General features: G+C 42.9%; 1 protein-coding gene across 5 annotated transcripts in view; it reads right to left on the minus strand.

The window, feature by feature from the left end:
* The window catches only part of TSNARE1 (t-SNARE domain containing 1), a 456,778-nt gene that overhangs the window by 236,898 nt on the left and 200,070 nt on the right, over positions 1-19,810 (minus strand). For all 5 annotated transcript variants that reach the window (XM_050970764.1, XM_050970765.1, XM_050970766.1 and 2 more), the window contains 3 exons: positions 11,953-12,043; positions 8,624-8,698; positions 5,325-5,381 (listed from right to left, as the gene is read on the minus strand). In XM_050970764.1, the coding sequence (XP_050826721.1) occupies positions 5,325-5,381; positions 8,624-8,698; positions 11,953-12,043 (223 nt within the window). The remainder of the gene's footprint in view (positions 1-5,324; positions 5,382-8,623; positions 8,699-11,952; positions 12,044-19,810) is intronic.

Consider the following 19,810-nt stretch of genomic DNA (forward strand, 5'->3'; position numbering starts at 1 on the left):
AATACAGGGAACAAATTAAAAGATTATGTGTGAATCTATTTCCATCCACTTATTAAATCCCTTTATGAGAATCTATTTATCTACCCCCAAAGAGGCGGAAAAAGAAAAGAAAATATTTAAATTTTCTTAAGAAAATTGCTTTAATGACTGCCTTAAAAAAAACCAAACCCTTTAAAACCAAATAAAAGCCCACACTTGAGTAAAGTCAAGAAAAAAATAACTGTGTGATTTAAATGCTCCATATTGACAACCCTAGGAACAGGGGAGTGGGTTGATTACAATATGGCTTTTAAAGGATGCACAGTCATTTAAAACAAAGTTGACATTATTGAAATAACACTTCTTACAGAAGTAGCTGCATCCCAAACGACCTTGAAAAGACACAGCAATTACTACCACACATGCAAGATAAATTCTCACCAAAGCTAAGGCTTGATTTCCTGAGATACAGCAGCCAGACTGGAACATTAGGAACTGGGATGAGTTCTGAGATAAGATGGTAGAGTCAATAAGACAAATGTGTAAATAAAAAGCTCCATTTGTTGGGGCAAAAGCTGTATTTCAATTGTGAGAAATTAGGTTTTGCATTCCAGGGAAATACACACCACATCCTCTCACAAATGTGGAAGCTGGTTTCAAACATGAGGAGCATCAGGAGCATCTATTGCTTTAAAAACTCATCATATTATTGTTCAAAATAAGCTGTTGGTTTTGGCTTAGCCTGTGAGATCCTCAAGGTGGCACAGTCTTGTAGCTGTGCTTATACAACACCTACCATGACAAGGGCCTGGTAAAAATAGAAGCCCAAATAACCAAAGTCATTACACACTCACATAGATATATGCAGCTTATGCAGACATTACTGCCAAAAAAAGTTATTCTTCCATAAAGCCAAGGACTGGATCTTGCTGCCCCCAAAATGAGAATTTGACTCTAATCACATAAAAAGAACAACTTCATAAACACAGGAAGAAAGGGAGAAATTATGCTTCCTGTGGGAAGGAAGTCCATTTAAAGACAGAATAAACCGATGCAGTCAGGAGGGAAAAAAAAAAAAAGCTTGCATATGCAAATAGGCATTTATTACCCCTCTCTCTACTCCTAAGAAATATAATTTACTGACCTTTGAGAGATGGGTCAAATAGGCCTATAGAATAAGAAACAAAGGCATCTTTTTGGCAACTGCCATGTTCCAAAGCAGTAATTATCCTTTCCTCCCTCCATGAGCAGCAGGAAATGAAGAGGGATGCCATTACACCATGACAATTACTGTAATTTTAATTTCTAAATATTGCTAGGAAAGTTTCCTAAAAAAAAAAAAATCTGTTCAGAATTTTGATGTGGTTTTAGATAAAAGCTCATTCCCCAGCTAAGACAGAGCTGTGCTTCCCCTCCTCCCACTCCCTTGGGGGAACCACCCACTAAGTCTGCAGGGTGAGAAAAACCCACTTTCCTCCCCATTAGTGAGAAGAGAGAATTGCAGAGAATCTCAGAATGGTTTGGGTTGGAAGGGACTTTCAAGGTCATCTTGTCCAACCCCCTGTCATGGGCAGGGCCACCTTCCACTACCCCAGGCTGCTCCAAGCCCCATGAATTGAACTTGCTCAACCATGGGCACAAAACCAGATTTTATCTGAAGCAGATGATGTTGGATGCACAATAGTTATATATTTAAAAATTTTAAAACAAGGATTCTTTTCATCTCCTGTGCTCAGAGACATTATTTGCTCTGTTGTGGATTTTTCACAGTCTGCCATTAATCATTTTAATTCTATGGATAATCAATTAGATTTCCATATTATATCCAGTTGTTGCACTGTGGGGTGGATTTCACCAGAGAGGACATGTCTGGTCAGCTGTCCAGCCTCTCCCTCACTGACCACACTATCCCAGGTCCAGGGGACCCCTGAAATCCTCACACTCCTACACTGGGCTCTGCCTGGGAGGAGGAGTTTGCACCTTGGTGCATCTGTTCAGGGGGAGAAGTGAGATTTGAATCACATCTGCCCCAAAAATAACCAGGAGGAGAGGCGACCATATCCCCACATCCTGCCTCTGCTGTAGGCTGCACCAGCAATTCCAATAAATTGGAAACTAGCTTTCAAAATTCCCCTTAATGAGCCTTTTGTGGTCTCCTTTTGTCACCAGTAGATGAAAACTTAAGATTACTTTCACAGATTCAAGAGAAAGGGCTTTTTTTCCCTTTTTTTTATTAATTGTTTCCACAAGGCACGTTCAACAATCATCATTTAGTGTAGTAAAAAAATGTGTCTTCCAATAGATGCACCTATAGAACTCCATTGATTTGTCTATACACAAACACATTCCTACAAACATATATTTGATTAAGAATTTATATAACTTCAAGCTTCAAGGAGTTTTGGATCAATGCCTTTATTTTGCCTTTATAAACAAATAAACTCAATTAAAGAGTACTTACAACAAGCCACAATGGGCAGGAAACTAATTTTCCCGAGGCTTGCCATGGCAATTTTTACCTGTTACATGGGTCTAGGGAATCAATTACTCCCTAAAGGGAAATTATTAGGGCTTGTGTTACCCAACATCTCACCTTTCCCACTCCCCAGTGGGAGAAAAGTACAGGGACAGGCATCCAGAAAAAAACGAGTATTCTTCAGACTTCTTACAATTTTCTGTAATAAATTAAAGTATAAATAAAAGAGAACAAAGCCCTGCAGGCAAGCAGTGTTTGAATCAAGGCTGGATCTGCACCAAGTCACTGTGCAGCTTCACAAGGCCCATAAATCAGCTCTCCTGAACATATGTAGTATTTTGCATTACTCTATAGGGTGTTAACTTTAATGCCTTAATATATTCACATAGTGGTCAGGTTACAGTTCCTGTGGGAACCATAAATTTGTATATCCTGGCCAATCTGCTGCTGGAAAAATAATAATAATAAGTTAAAACTATCCACAGCACCACATTGCCTTCAGCAGGTTTTATATCTTAAATTTTTCTCCTTTCTGTACTTGAGGGAGGAAGAAGAGAAGATGTGTGAAGATGCAGACAAACAGGGAAGCTGAAGCAGATGAGAATTAATTTTCATCCCTTTTTTGCATGAAGGTTTGTGTGTCCCCAGCCCAAGCAAATGCCACTGCATGAAAAAGATTTGCTCTTGGGTGTGATCAAGCCTTTTTCTGAGTCAGAACCCTCTCAACCAGGACATGCTACAATCTCCTTTTTATAATGCACCAAAATCACTTCACCTGCAAGCAACAGCTACAAGGAGAAACAACCTGAGCTGATCCACTTTAACCCAATTTCTGCTCATTCTGCCTGACCCCCACCAAACTGATCCTGCTACAACCTCCCAGTGGTTGCATTCCTACCTGGTTTAAGGCAAAGTGGGTTGTCTCTGTCCCATTCTTCCTCCACCCCCTTTTGCTCCAACCCCACAATTACATAAAGATTTGAATATTTTGTCTGGCATCCTATTTTTTCCCCCATATTAAAACTCTGTTTGCTTCCAAAGAAAGATGGTTTTGGAGTCACAAAGCAATTTCAACACACCAAAACAGCTGGTTTCATCCAGGCTTGCTCCCAGTGCCAACAGCGGGCAGTAATTAGCATTTTTCATTCTGTTTGCACTGGTTAATGGCCAGCAGTGTCCCACATGCTGTGGAGCAGCCATGGCCATGGTAGTTCCAGCCATGGTAGTCCAGGCAGGAACAGAGCTGTTCCCTTCCCTGCAGCCCACTCCACCAACAGCTGTCAAACAAAACTGCTTAAAAGCCCAAGAAGTGATGCAATACAGATGGCATGAAAACAAATCAAAGTTAATTAGCACAAAATGACCCAATAAATATTTATTGTATGTAGGATTTGACCACAGTTACAAGATGTGTTATTTATGTCCCTGCTCAGCACAGATCACCAGCTGGTGGACAAAACCAGACTGTTAACTTTTATAAACACAGAGCTGAAAAGCAACATCTGTGCACAATCTCTCCACAGGTAGCAGAGGGAACCCTCACTCTGGATGAAGGAATTCATCAGCCCTTTGGTACCTAAATTTCATTTCACTGACACCTACACCAATTGTAATTGCCTGAAACTTAGTTAATATTAAAGCTTTGGTCCATTGATCTGCACTAATGATGGGATTTTCAGTGGCACCATTTCACTCTTTTTTACAGAGAATCAAAAATTCAAAGTTACAAAGTACAACTATTTCTTACATACATTAAGGAAGTTGTAGAAAACCAGGTGGCACAAGGTAGGGAGAGAAAACTCATTAGGAAAGCAGAAAACCCGCTGACTGTCCCTTAAATGATAAAAAGTATCAAAAATATCAGAAATAATCACTGAAATTAGACAGAGTTCTGGGGTTTTGGGGGCACACTTTCAGCTGCAAATGCCTACAAGTTTTTTAGCATGTAAGATTTAAGAGACCAAACTAATCTCTGTTGAACCCTTTCTTCAGCCAAAGGATCTCCTGGCATCAAAACTCTCTTGGAAATCTGTGGACATTTCTTAAACACACACACACATACTATAGGTAATAAATCTGTAGTATTTTGCATTAATATTTATGAAAGACTACAAATTTTTCTGTATATATACATATACACTTACACTAAAATATCTTTATAGTCTTAATAATTTGCATATGTTCACTGGCACACATGCATCTAATTATATTTTTATATATATTCACATGCATATACATATGAAAATGAATAGTTGCATCATATGTGGATAATCAGGGTATATATGAACATGTATACACAAATTAGAATAAATACATATACTCTGATTCTATGTAGTATTTATTCATTGAAAAGTTTCCTAATATGGGCTAAAAAGAAGAAAAAGGCTCAATTTGCATATGTCTATAGTGGTTAACCACAGTGCAGTATAACCAAAGAAAGCAGAATACCTAATCCCTCTTAAAACTGGGAACAGGTTTGATAAAAACTCTTCTTAATTTCTTCTATAAAATTGTCCTTGGGATGTGATTTCACCACACCTACAAGCCCAGCTTCCAGGAAAAGGGGGTGTAGGACTGCTTTTTGATATATTTCATAGCAGACAAAACTCCCCTCAAGAACGGAAAAACAGCCCCACGAGGACAGAAAAGCAGAGAATAATTAAACAGGTCTTACATAAGTCTTTCTTCCTGAGTCCTGTTATCTTCCCCCTCCAAAGACATCACACATCTCTATTGGAAAATCACCCCACTGGCTCCAGTGTGGGCAGTGGAGGAGCTCCAAGCTCTTCAGCATCATTAGTGGGGTTAGAAAACAGCTTTTTTTTAGCACTGTACTTACCTCCAAGCACAGAGACACACATGAACTCACCTGTTTGGTGCTTCTCTGCCCAGTAGGAAGCAAAGATTTGGATTTCTCTGCTATTTTCTGTTAAAAGGAAAAAAAAAAAGAGGGAAAATGGCTGAGAATAGTCCAAATATTTAGGGAAGGTGTCACATGAGGCTATTTTCTTCTACTTTCTAAAGAAAAGGACATAGAGAAAGCTCTTACTCTTTAGAAAAAAACAGGGCAGTATAAAAGCATTGAAAACTTCAGTCTTGCAGGCATTAAAAGTCTTCAAAGCTTCCAGAATGACAAGGTTATCAAAACTGAAAGAGGCATTTAGGGAATGACAGCCAGGACGTGGATAAGTAGCAATTTATCACTCAGATTGTTTTCCTGAGGCAGCCGGGCATTCACAAACTGCAGTGGTTAATTTTGGCACTCCTGAATTGATGACAGTTTTTAAAATAAAAGAAATCCAATCCTGTACAGTTCAGATGCACATTATTGTACTCATGAACATTAGGGGGGAAAAAAAGCATAAAAAAGATGTGTGTGTGTGTGTGTGTGTGTATATGGGGGTGGACCTCTCTACCCAAATAATTCCAGCTTCTCATTTAACACATAAAATAATTTTATTTAAAGACCCCACACTCATTTTCTTGAATAGAACAGGTAAATAATTTAAAATATGAGGCAGCACTAGAGATGATGCAATTCTATTGCACAACAGACACGCTGTTGAACTGCAATTTCATGTACACCTATTTATTTATTTAATTTTTAAGGCACAGGCAGCAAGTGCTGGGAAATCAATCAGTCCAGAGTGTTTCTAATAGAGACACATTATTAAGTTGTCATGGTTTAAGCCTGGCACAATACCAGTGCCCCCATGAGAACACCTACTTCCCTGGCACCTACTGTGAGATATGATCAGAGACAGAGCAAAGCAGGCTCCAACTTAAGGTTAAAAAGAAAAAAAAGCATTTATTAACCTACAACTACAAAGGAAGACACACAAAACACAATAGAACATAAGATGAAAACCTTCCAAAATTCTTCCTCCTCCCCCCACCAAATTTCCAATTTCATTGCCACCCTCCAGACAATCGATTCTCAGTCTCTTGAGGAGAGAGAAGTCCCTCTTGCGCCACACGCCTTCCATGTCCAGTGCTCTCACCACTGCACATGGATCAGAGCTGCTTCTGGGGTTTTTCATTTTAAGGATACTTTGACCAGTTCCAAAGGGAGCACAGTCCTTCTCTTTTTGGGACACCTGTCCCCCCCAAATTTCACCCCCTGGGGCCGAGGGGTCTCTTGAACAGAGATCGTCTTCTTCTCTTCTTCGAGACGGAGGGCACCACCACACCCTCCTCACCCGTCGTCTCTGTTCACTCCTCCACATCACTGCACTCTCTTGGCTCTGAGCCATCGCCTCCCCCTAGAACGCAGTCTCTGTGGCACAGAAACACCCGTGGTTCTGCTGTGGCTACACAAGAAAAGTCCAGCCCAAAGCCACTTCATCATCTCCTCCCACCTAGAATTTTCCTCAACATCTTCTCAATCTCAACATCTTCTAAATCTCATCAACTTCAGGAGGACTCAGCTTTTGCAAGGTTCTCATCTTCCTCAAAGGGGTTAAAAGTCCCGAGCTCTCTCTCTCTGCCGGTTTACTTCGTCAACTCCCACGCCTGTCTGCCCTGCTGGGCACCCCCCCCTTCTCCTTCACGCCGGGCCATTATCACAGGCACCGGCTCTGTCTCTCTCTCCCTCGCAGGGGGGGGGGGTGGGGGAATGGAGGACGGCTGCCCGAAGCCCTTGCAATGTTCTCCTCCACCCTTGGGCCCAGGCCTGGCCTACCTCTCTCTCTGGCCACATGGCTCCCCTCCCCCCCCTGCCCAGCCAAAGGAGCTGGGCAGGGGGGTCTACTCACTCTCCAGCGGGACTCCAAGAGGAAGTTCCCCTGGGAGATCACAGCTTTTAACCCCTGTGTTCTCAGAGGCGTATCCTGCCCTCAGTGGACAAACCAGGTGCCAATATTAAATCTGAACACTGATTGGATTGCCCACACCATCACAAAACTTCATTTCCTTTCAAACCACGACATAAGTGCATGTTGCCAGCCAAATTTCATTACACCTCTATAATTACAATAAATCCTTCCCATTGTTGCAGGCATGCGTCAGAGTCATTACAGTGATGTACCAAAGCCACCAGAGTTTGCCCAGGTCGTATTTTCATTAATCCAGATGTATCTCCTGTGCTCTGCCAGGGAGGGAGGCAGTTTGGGGATGCTAAATTCAAGTCATTACTACAGTGTTTAAAAGCAAAGCAAATCTGCTCATCAGCAGAGCCTCCCCAGGGTAAGGAGGGTGAGCAAGAAGCAAATGAAGGAACTGGAGTTCCTTCAGGTTTTGTTTGTTTTATTAAACAGCTTGATCTTGGTGACAGATCCCTGTTGGAAAAAACCTTCCATGCCATTCCAACAGATCCCAACCACAAGATGTGCCTGGAAACTCTCTGGCACAGCCAAACAGCAAATCACAGCCAGAAGATGGGGTAAGACTTGAATTATCCGTGCTGCCTGCACATTTTCTGCGAGCAGAAAAGGGGAACTGTGCAATGCCCCCTCCCCTGAGAGGGGAGGAACACCAAAATAATGTCATGGCTTAGCCAGGGGAAATCCTTCTCCCTCAACTCAGCACTGGGGAGGCCACACCTCAAATCCTGGGGTCAGTTTTGGGCCACCCACAAGGAGAAGAGCATTGAGGGGCTGGAGGAGAGAACGGAGCTGAGGAAGGGGCTGGAGCACAGATCTGATGAGGAGCAGCTGAGGGAGCTGGGGGGGCTCAGCCTGGAGAAAAGGAGGCTCAAGGGAGATCTCAAGTCTCTACAACTCCCTGACAAGAGGGTGTAACCAGGTGAGGGTCAATGTCCATTCCCAAGGAACAAGGGACAGGACAAGAGGAAATGGCCTCAAGCTGCATAGGGGAGGTTTAGATTGGATATTTGGCAACTTTTCTGCAGAGAAAAGCTTGTCAAGCACTGGAACAGGCTGCCCAGGGAAGTGGTGGAGACACCATCCCTGCAAGTGTTCAGTAAATGAGTGGATATGGCCCTTAAGGACATGGATCAGGTGCTGCTGGGTTGATGGCTGGATTTCATGATCTTAAAAGTTTTTTCCAGCCTAAATTCTATGACATTATGATTGCTTGCTGACAAGGAAAGAAAAGAGGGAGGAAACCATTCATTAGCAGCCCTGTGGAGATGCCCCAGGCTCTGAGGAATTGCACTTAACACATTCCCAGATTCCCAGATGGGGCAGTGGAAGCAGGAGGGACACTCACTTTCTGCACAGCTCCGTATCTCTGGATGGCATCTGAGAGTTGGTTCTTCAGCCTGTCCAGCTGAAGCCTTTCTTGCTGTATTGGGAAAAAACAGAAGGCTCATTAGCAGGTCTGTCAGAGATAAATCCTGTAGTAGGCTCTGTCTGTGACCATGGGAAATTGTCCTGGTGGGAGACACCAAACAAATAAGGTGGGCACCAATGGTATCCTAAAAGAATCAGTCACACCAGGGCAGCCAGATGCAATAAGATTTTATTTTAGGAAATGTGATGCTTTGGTCTTTCAGGCCAGGTTAAATTAAAAATTGCCACTTTGGATATTCAAGATAGCACTGGAGAAAATACCTAAAGGGATCTTTCCATAAAAAGTTATTTTTCCACAGGATAAATCATGATTGAGTTGCTCACCTCATCTGGGAAATTTACAGGACTTGAAAAGTCAAACAGCCACAACATCGTCTCTCCTTGGTCTGACTGTGAGAAACCAGCTTATCTTCATGTTTTCCAAAACATGAATCCAAATGTCACTGCCTTTATGCCTGGAGCTTGCTCCAGCAAGGTTTTAATCTCTTTAAAAAAACCCCTTAGTGCTAGAACCCCTGTTCTTGGAAGGAAGAGCACGGCCTGATGTAAGTATCCAACATGCTTCCAAATCTCTGCTCTCAGAGGGAATGACCAAACCCAAACAGTTCTCCTGGAACTGTTCTACACCCTAGATTTCAGGTTTCACATGTGCAGGAGCTCACATGGCCAGTTTTTACAGAGGGAAATGCTGCAAGGACGTGGGATGTCACCTTAAAGAACAAGTGGAAAGCAAAACCCAATCTACACTAAAGCTACTGAACAGAAATGTTCACTTTCCAGCCATTTCAGCTGTTTCAGAAAACTGCTTGGGATTAGAAATGTAGATTTTATAAAGCATGGGATAGACATTTTTAACATTTTAGAGCAGGGCAAGTGCCATTATTCCCATTCTACAGATAAAGGTCCATAAACCTTATGTTTGTTCCACATGTAAAATAAGATAAGACTGTCACCCTGGAGGGCAGATCTTATGCTCCAGCACTCACCCTTCCAAAAAATGGAATTCCAGCTCTACCTCTCTATTTCCATCCTTTGAGGTTAGTTTGGAATGAAGCCCTAAAAGAGCCACTTTCCATCAGTCTCCTGCCTTGTGGCACACTGATCCACTTAGAGCAGCATCTTTGCTCCTGCAATACTATCAATTTGCTCAGCTGGGCATCCTGACTCCAAAATCTCCAGCAGCACTTGGAGACTTATGGGAAGTCAGAGAAAGTCCCATATTGCATCTCATTGGCAGTGTGTTACTGGTGGAAAATAAGGAAGAAAGGGGAAAAAAAGCCTTATTATTTTCTTCTGTGTGTGCATGCAAAGCAGTCCACAGAAAAATGGATTGGTGAGGACTAACTATAAAATTCTGTAAGGCTTTTCATGCTGTGAATAATTTTATGGGAGGAGAGTTTGCAGTGCTACCCAGATTCCCATGAGGGACTTACTGACCAGCAGCCAATATCCACCAGAACAATTTCTTCTGCGAAAGGGACAGTGGCTACAGGCTTTCTATCAAAATTTGTAGGTTTCATTACTAAAACTCTACTGTAAAAAAAAAAATAATTGACCAGTGAGCAGAAAAAAATTATACAATGTAAAAGAGAGCAGCAAGTTTATTCCTCATATTACTGAAATTATTTATGTGTCTGTTTCCTTAGCTCTTAAATACTTTCCCTTCAACTTTGCATTTTTCTCCCCATGACAGTAAAACCTCTTCTCCTGAGAGTCCCCATGGGCTTCAAGGCCAAATAATGACATTTTTGTGTGGCACTGTAATTGAGTTTAATGTGACCTTGCCTGATTCCCCTTTGGACCCAATTTATGTCACAAAATAGAGCCTGGAGATCAGCACAAAAAAAAAAAAAAAAGCCCAGATCCCCATATCTCCAAGGCAGCATCCTCTGTTTCATCAAGCTCAGATGTAATTATGCAAGAAAAGAAGAAAAAAAAAACCAGTCCTTGCCATCCATCACTAATCAAAGCAATATTTTAAAATTATTCTTGTATTAATCTTGATGTCTACATGTGGAAACAGTCATTCCAGGCTTCCCTCCCCATCCTCTGGAGTGGACCATCAGCCACTGATTTTTTTTTAGGCAGACTGAATTGCCCATGGTCCTTCACAGGTTACCAAGGTGGCCTCGGGTGATCCATGTTTTAAATCCTTATCTCAACTGCCTGCTGGCAAGTGCCATAAATCCAGGCTGTAAAATCCACTTGGTCAGAGATGAGTTGTGTGTTTAGAGCAGTCTTATTTCTAGGTGGAAGGGCAGTGAGAACACAGGTGAAGTAATACAGGACTTTGGAAAACAACAGGTAGTGAGTGAGAATAAAACATGAACTCAAGAAAGTTCCTGACTTAGAAACCATATGGATGCTGGAAGCAAGAGTGTAACAGAAATCAAGTAGAATTGTCCTTATTTTCATTTCAGGTGCTGAATGTTACGTGGGGGAAAATTCTCCTTTAACTCTCACACTAGCTGGAATCTGGTCCCCAGTGTTTGCTTGTGTTCTTTCCACGATGCACATCATGGGCCAAGTCAGCAGTAACATCTGGGGTTTAAAATCATTTTTGGAAGGTCCAAAACCTTCTTTTTGTCCAGTCCTTGCACTGGGAACAATGGGATGGGGATCATTCCCGCTGTCACTGATGCTGAGTTGAACCTAGAGATGACAGCCCAGTCTGCACACAAAACAGATGGGATTTTCTGGGATAAACTGGAATTCAGAGTGGAGTAAATTCTATTTTAAAATCCTGCTCTGATCTGGCCACAGCCTGTATTTATCTACCCCAAAAGCTGCCTTTGCACTGGCACACAGCACTGAATCAGTGTCATATCCAGATATATTGCATGGCTTTGGCCTCTCCAGACACTTAACACACTCCCAAACTCACCTGCACCCCACAACTGAGTCTTTAACCTATTCCAAACTCATGTGATGTGACTCAGATGATTTCTGCAATATTTTCACCCAAACTGAGACCCTGAGATAGATATGAACTGGCCACAGGCTTTGCTGCTGAATTCTTGATTTCCAATTCTACACGATCCAGTTTTGGGAGGGGAACTGGTGTCTGCAGCTGCTTTCCCCTGGGTCATTTATAAGTGAAAACTACACTTGTTTGAGAGGAAAGGAAGTTATAGCAAGACACAGAGCTTAACAGCTTTAAAGCACCCACCGCCACTTTTATTTTCATTATTCCTCCTTCCACAAAACCCATCATTCTCCCCCAACAGCATCTTGACTGACACATACCCTGGATGAGCCTCTGACAACCTCAGACAGCTGCTTGATGGCTTTGGTGCTAGTCGTGATGGTTTTATTAGTCTCCTGCTGGGTGGCATGCCTGCAGAAGAGAAGAGATGATGGGAATTGCAATTGAAATTAATTGCATAATGAGACACTTGGAGAAATCTATCAAGCTGCAGAGCAATTGAGACAACACAACAACAGCAGCACATGGAGGCTCAGGAGGGCTGCAGGAATCCTGGGTCTTGACCAGCAATGGAAGCCAGAAAGAAATATTGGGAAGGAGCTGCCCAAAATATTCTTCCTGCTGTGGGCACAAAGACAATGCCTGTGAACCATTCAAAGGGAAGGGATGGGGTGAAAACAGGAGGGTGGACAGGGAACAAGGCCATCACAGATGGTTGGTACTGCAAATTTTCAAAGAAGGGCTGTACAGCAAAAGGAGACAGGACTGGGGAGTTGCCTGATGGCTTGCACGGGAAAAATATTGCTCTCAGGAGAGAAATCTGCAATTGAGCAGGACAAATTTACTTACCCTGGTCATCTACCCCTCAATGACAGAGCATCTCCAGGAAAGAACTGGGCATGTGAAGGTGCAGAGCTGCTTCACCAGCACTGAAACAACCAGGAATGGAGCCAAACCCATCACCCCTGCAGTGATGGGTGTCCCTCCCTTTTACACCCTGAATTCCAGCACCATTATTCCTCATAAGCACTGGTTGCTGGCCTTGCTCTTTGGGACCATACAAACAAATGGGAAGAGACATAAATGCTTCCCTAAGGTATTCATTAGCTCAGTCCAGCAGCTCTCAAGCTTTCTAAGGTCAACAGAGCACTCTCAGCTTCTAAGCTTCTCCAGAGAGCACTTCATACCCTTTCAGTCAGAAAGAAGTGGTTTTCCATGAGGTTTCATTCAAAACCTCAAGAAATACCTGGAAAAGACCTGGAGAAAATGATTTCTCCCTTAGACCACACATGTAAGCATGAGCCACAGTTGTATCAAAAAGACTTATTTGGTTTTTTTTTTTAGAGTGGTGAGATTTGAAGTGAATGGAGGTTCTTTGATTAAAAATGCTAAAATTTCTATTCATGGTCCCTTAGTCCCGAAGACCCATGGCTTGTCTCTCCAGCTCCTTCCTTTTTTTCTGTCAGTTCGGATGGAGAGCACCTCTATTGAGAGCTGGGTCAGCTTTTTCAGCACCTCCTTTGAAGATTAAGGCCACTCCCCAAACAGCTTTTATCAAACACAACCTTAACTACAAAAAACATTGAGACCTCTCTTGTTAAGATCTTAATCCAAAGTTCTGCAGTTTTTTTCCCCACTCTGATATTTTTGTGCAAACAGCTCAGCTGGGAAAGCTGTCTAGGATCATGGAACCATGGGATGGCCTGGGATGGAAAGGATCTCCAAGATCATCCATTTCCAACCCCCTGCCATGGACAAGGACACCTTCCAGTGGACCAAGTTGCTCCAAGCCCCATGCAAACTGGCCTTGGATACTTCCAGGGATGGGGCAGTCACAGCTACTCTGGGCAACCTGTGCCAGGGCCTCACCAGTAAATAAAATTACACTTGAATTCATACAAGGTACCTGCAAGTGAAAGCTTAGTACACATGAAGAGAACATCTTTTAGTTGAAGAACAGGAACTCAGACGGGTGTCAAGGGTTGAACACTCACAGAGAAGGCATGGACTCCTCTGGCACCATGCAAGAAGGAGAAATAATCCCATATAAAGACAAAACCAGATCAAATAACGAGTTATTAGCTCTGTTTATTTAAGATACAAATTAAGATACAATTTCTGTGTTAATACATCAAAATGTACTTCATTTACTGATAATCCCAGGACTCGCCACGCCAGCTGAGCAATTACATCACTTTTGATTTGAGATGGAAGAGGTCATATCTATCACAGACAGGTATTCCTCAGTGCCATTGTGAGAGAGGGAGCTGGGAATTGAATCCTGTCACGTTGCTAACATAGAGGAGTGCACAGTCAGCCTGATCCCCAGTCTCTTAATCAAGTATATCCTGCCACCAAATGCATGAATTCTACAAGCAGCAGATTCAAATCTCAGATTTCTATACCTAATTCCTCTTAATGGAAAACAAGATGCTGGAGTTGACATCCATTTTGCAGACCTCATGAAATTATCTGCCCACAGAATAACTCAGGGATTTACATACCACTAATTCCCCATCCCCAAAGTAAAATGGCTTGTTAGGCTCTTGCATCTGATCCTTCCCAATCTCTAAAGTTAAATAACACCTTCTTCATTTGCATTGTAATGTAAATTTTATGTTAGATATCTTACGTAATAAATTCGTGCTGGGCACAAACTTTGCTGGAAAAATAAGTAGAAGAAAGAGTACAAAAAAATAAAAGTTCTGCCTTCCACCTCTTAATTCAAAACGCACTTTAACCAACATGCAGGTGCTTGATTTTGGCACTTCCCACTATGTTGTCAGCACAATTAACTTCTTATTCTTCAGTCTGAGAGATGCGCTCAGGAATCAATGATTATATTTAATTTACATTAAGTGCTATTAAGATCTTAATTTTTAAAAAAGCCATCTCAAAACACTACTTCCTGCAGTATTTTATTTTAATTTGTAATGGTAACAAGATATGTTGTTGTTGTTGGTTTTGTTGTTGTTTTTATTATTAGTATTAACAGCATTATTAGTATTATTATCTGTCTTTATATTCTGCTCCCCATGGAAGTGTGGAAGTTAATTAAAGGGGTGTCTCTCCTGAATAAAATTTCCTTCTCAAAAGAGTCCTCCACACAGCAGCAAGTTAATACTCCATCTGTGGAGCTGCCAAGTACCTAAAATAGAAATGCAGTAAAAGATTTACCTGTCTACCTTCAGAGCTCTGCTCTGAAAACAAACCCTGGCAGGGTGAACCCCAGACAGGGCATCTCTTAGGAGGGGTAACATCCCTTGCTGAGCATCTCTGCGTGCACAAACGCTGCAAAGACAAAGCACTAAATAATCCAGGGGATGCCAAACTGCTGCCTGCGAGTTCCCCGTGGCTGCTGTTTCCTCTGCTGGAGGAGCATGGTCCAGTGAATCCCTGATCCCCAGCTGCTCACAGTTTGTTCTTTGAACGATCATCTCTCTAATTTATTTATCCAGTTTTAAAAGGAGCTCTGCCAAGAGGCAGATGCGGCGGCGGCTGCTCCCCTCTATCCACAGGGACACCAGGAAGGAGCTGAACTTCTGCCTCTGCTGCTTCTTTGAGACACTTGATGAATGGCCAAGTCAGTGGAAAAATAATCAGACCCCAAGTGCAACAGCAAACATCAGCAAGGGAGGGAGTTCTCTTTGCCTCACCGTGCCTGCCTGACGAAACTTACAATAATCCCAAAGAGCTTCGTTTTCCAGCTCCAGCAGGAAATGACATTTCCACTCATAAAACAAGATACAGCTCATTTTATTTTCACCTGATCCCTAATGGAAGAGCAATAATGTGTTTTTTTGGGTACAGATCAAAGATACCTTTGCTGTAGTGGCTTGAATATCATTAGATTCAGAATCCCTTTTTCAGCACAGGGCAGCTGCACAGCAATGGAGTCGTTTTTGCACTTAAGAGTGGTCAAGGAGGATTGGCAAGAATTAAACCAGATAGCTCAGCATAACTCAAAACTTGTCTTTTTCACAAGCTGTTATAATATTTACTGCAGTTTTCTTATCCAAAAAGAGGTAAAAAATTAGAGGACTTTGAGCAGAGCACTGAGCTGCAGGATCTGTGGCTTAAGCAGAAGTAGGTTGAGCAGCTGCATTTACATTTATTCCATTGCTGCTGGAGACAGAGATGCAAAAGGGAGCATGAAATATGCAGAGGGAGATTGGCACCACAGGATATCTCCTTCCTATCATACAGATGGATTCTGTGAAGGACTGGTGGCTGTGGGAACTGACAGCCCCCAGAAAACCTCAAATACAGGTAGATAAAACTTCATGCATTGCCAACAGGGACAGCAATGGATCCTAAGGATCCTATTCCCATTCTCCACCTAATAAAGGTGTTTAACTACAGAGAAAATCCATCCAGATTCTTTGTGGTTTGTGGAGATGGAGGCACCTGTAGCATGAAGTTCTGCCCTGGAATGTGGCCAAAAACCTCACACAATGCTCTATTTTCCAAGCTATTATTGGTGGGCTGAGAGGGGCACCATGGGCTGGATTTTGGTGTTGAATTGTATTAAAACCCATCTGGCACAGCAGCCTCAAACAAAGCCCTGATAGTGAGGCAGAGATTTGGTACATGACTGGCAGTCAGCCCCTCTAAACTACAAAAGTCCAGTCCAGTTTTCACAGGGTGGGTTTTTCTAACATATTCTTCTTTGGAGTGTGTGTGGACATTCATCCTTTGGGTAAAGGATGTGCCCCAAGGACGTCCCTCCAGGCTGTGTGAAAAAGATTTGCCTCCAGTCATTGGCCTGGGTGAGTTACATCAATCTCTAATTATTGTTTGTTTTGGTAGCTTTAACATGATTTCTTTAACACTGCTTTGATTTAGTGCACTATCCTGTCTGATACTGTAAGTCGTTTTTAGTTTTTATTCTGTGTAGTAAATAAATCTGATTGAGTTACTTTGTTCTAATCATTTATCATAAGAAATAATCCATTTTCATAGACATATATCTGATTTGCCACCATTAAAATCTGAGGGACAAAGTTGTAAAAACTAGACTGTTGACAAAGTCTGGGGATAAGCCTGGTTCCAGCTGCCCCAGGCTCCTCTCTGAGGAGTTTAGAAAGCAAAGGGATCCTCTCTACACCTCGTGACTCAGTGGGAGCTTCTCAAACCTTGTCTGAAGCTCCCACTCCAACCTTCAACAGCACCTCCAAAATGATGCAGAGAATCCTCACTGGAGAGGTGATCCAGCCTTGCAGGGTATCCCACACAGCCAGGGTGATCCCACAGCACAACCAGAGAATCAGAGAATATCCTGAGTTGGAAGGGACCCACAAGGATCATCCCAGCCAACTCCTGGCCCTGCACAGGACAATCCCAACAATCCCACCCCGACCCTGAGAGAATTGTTCAAGTGCTCCTTGAGCTCTGGCAGTCTTGGGGCCATGACCAGTCCTTGAGGAGCCTGTTCAGTGCCCAGTGACATTTTGGGGGAAGAACCTTTCCCTGATATCCAACCTAAGCCTCCCCTGACACAGCTCCAGCCATTCCCTTGGGTCCTGTCACTGGTCACCAGTGGGATCAGTGTCTGCCTCCCCTCTTCCCATCATGAGGAAGATGAAACAGTCATCCATAGGATGGAAATGTTTTCTGCATTAGATCACTGCACTTTACAGAATCACAGAAGTGCCAGGATGTATGGAAAATCACACTGTGAAAAGGTGACAGAGGAGTCCTGCAAATTTATCCAAATGAAGGGAGAGAGTCCACAGGGGCACACCTGCAGGGTTTTCTCTCACTTGGGGTTTTGGAGGGTGCAGCCTCCTTTCATCCCAAACTCCTGGCCACATGATACCCCCTTTCCCCATTGCCTGAAGTACCAGGAAGGTGCAGCCTTCCCAAACCACTTACCCCATATTCCCCCTTGAACCTGGCACTCCCAAACCCCAAAACTCAGAAACTTAGGCTTGTGCAGACCCACTTGTTTCAGGAGTCAGTGTCCGGGTTCTGTACCAACCCTTGAAGTTAATAGAGACATTAATTAATTAAATAATTAAGACCCATTCCAAAGCCAATAACATCTATCCTCTCATCCATGGAATTGTTTGTAAAGGCATTAGCACACACGTTCCCTATCCGGGACTCGAGGCTCTGTTTCTGCATGATGAATGCAGAGGCCAGCTCTCACCTCTAAGCATTTATTGCAGATGTAAACAAGCAGGAAGACAAACTAGGAGGAAAGGTTATTTTTTTGAATCACAGAGTCACAGTGTCACACGATGGTTTGGGTTGAAAGCAACCTCAGAGATCAAACTCTGTGCCATGGCAGGGATGACTCCCATCAGATCAGGGTCCTCAGAGCCCCATCCGACCTGGCCTAAGTTGTTGCACTAATTCTCACCAAACCCTAAAGTACATTTACTGTGTTGTTACAGTCATCAAAGGAAGAACAGTTAAATCTACTTATTCTGGTTCCAAACTGACTTTCTCAGCCATTTTTACCCCCCACTTTTTCTTCTTCAAGACCTAATTGTGCATGTTGAGGAATAGTTTACAACAGAGCAAAATAGGAGCTCTAATTCTGATCTGTCAGCAAACCCTTTTGCATAGGTGTAAATCATCCAGCAGAGTAAAAGTCAGGAGAAATATGGACTGCTACTTCCAGGTTTCAAGCCACACAATATTCTAAAATAAAAGCATCATGGATTTCCAATTTACCTGTCACTTGAAAGTATTAGGAGACGTGGCACTATTTTTCTTACAGGAGCTGAGGGGATGGTCTGTGGCCGTGTGGGAAAAGGAGGGGAGGTATTTCACACCCACCTGACACGGGTGAAATACCATGTCTAGAGAGGAACACGGTTTGCAGTTCTGCTGTTCAGTGCTTCTGCATTAAAAGGCAGGAATTTCTGTCAGCAGCCCTCACAAATTTCATCACAGAAGTGCAAACCTTAGCAAAATTTTTCATGGCTTTTTCAATACCTATTTTTAAATACCTTTTTTATCATGGCCTCTTAAAATTAAATAATCATAAATAAAGAAGCAGTTATTACTGAAATAAGGAGAATGCTTGCTCCCCTGCAGGATTTGACCAGCTGCAGGCAGCCAGTTACTCATTAACCACTACCAGCAATTCAGATTTGAGCTTTTCAATGAAATTATCTGCCAAACAGTTTATGAGACACCCCCTTAACCCTGCATCACCTACAGATTAGTTCAGCACCGCCTCAGACTCCATCTGTCAAGTCATTGCTGACAGCTCTCAAAAAGGACCCCACGGGAAGCAGCTCAACAATGTCACTGCCATTAGTCACCTCTCACGCTGTTTTTCTTTCTCCCACCCATACTATTCCCGAGGAAGTTTTAATTTTAAAAGTTCCTAACCTTCTTTCCCAATGGGAGAGCCCCTCGAATCCTTTGTAACCACCCTGCTAGCACTTGAGATATATTACACCTCCCTCTCCCTCATTATGCAGTAAGCCTCTTAGTTTATGAGAGGCAGAAATTAATTTAATTTGTCATAATTTCATTTTGATGAACCCTGATGCCTACTGATCATGATAGTTATATTTTTTTTTCCTCCAGGTGCTGATAAACTACTTATTTCTTTTTACCTATTCTTGCAACTTTACTTCTGCTGAGGTAAACCATCCTTCTGCACCAGATTTCTGCAAAAAGCAAATAGATCCCTTCCTTCCCAGCCCAAGGACCTCAGCTGCCCTCCGTGAGCTCTAAATATTCACCCAAATTTCTGAAATTGCCCCGAAAATCCTTTTAGCGCCCCGGGATAAACGTCACCAAGGCTGTGACCGCTCTGATTGCTTTGCCTGTGCTCTCTAATTCTGTCCTGCCTTTCACATCCCTGCATTAACCAGGGGACAGCAGCTCAACATCTGTCACAGGGAGGTCACCGGGATGCAGGGATGTGTTCCCGCAGCAATTCTCAGCGGCAGAGCCGGCGGTGCCTGCAGCAATCATCGAAAGCAGCTGAGCGACACTCAACCTACAGAGCTGCTATCACGCCTTCCTTTCTGTGATTTGCTGCAGCTCCTTGCTGAAGCTTGGATTGGAGGTGCCTTTCCAGGTTTTTCAGGATGATCTTTAGGGTTGCTTCCAGCCCAAGACATTCTATGATTTGGTGATTCCGATTCTGAGCGGGGAAAGCTCGGGGTCACCTCTTTTAGGGCTCTATAGAAAGAGTTAAGTCAACTTGAA

The sequence above is a fragment of the Serinus canaria genome, chromosome 2 (assembly GCF_022539315.1).
Source record: "Serinus canaria isolate serCan28SL12 chromosome 2, serCan2020, whole genome shotgun sequence".
NCBI lineage: Eukaryota > Metazoa > Chordata > Aves > Passeriformes > Fringillidae > Serinus > Serinus canaria.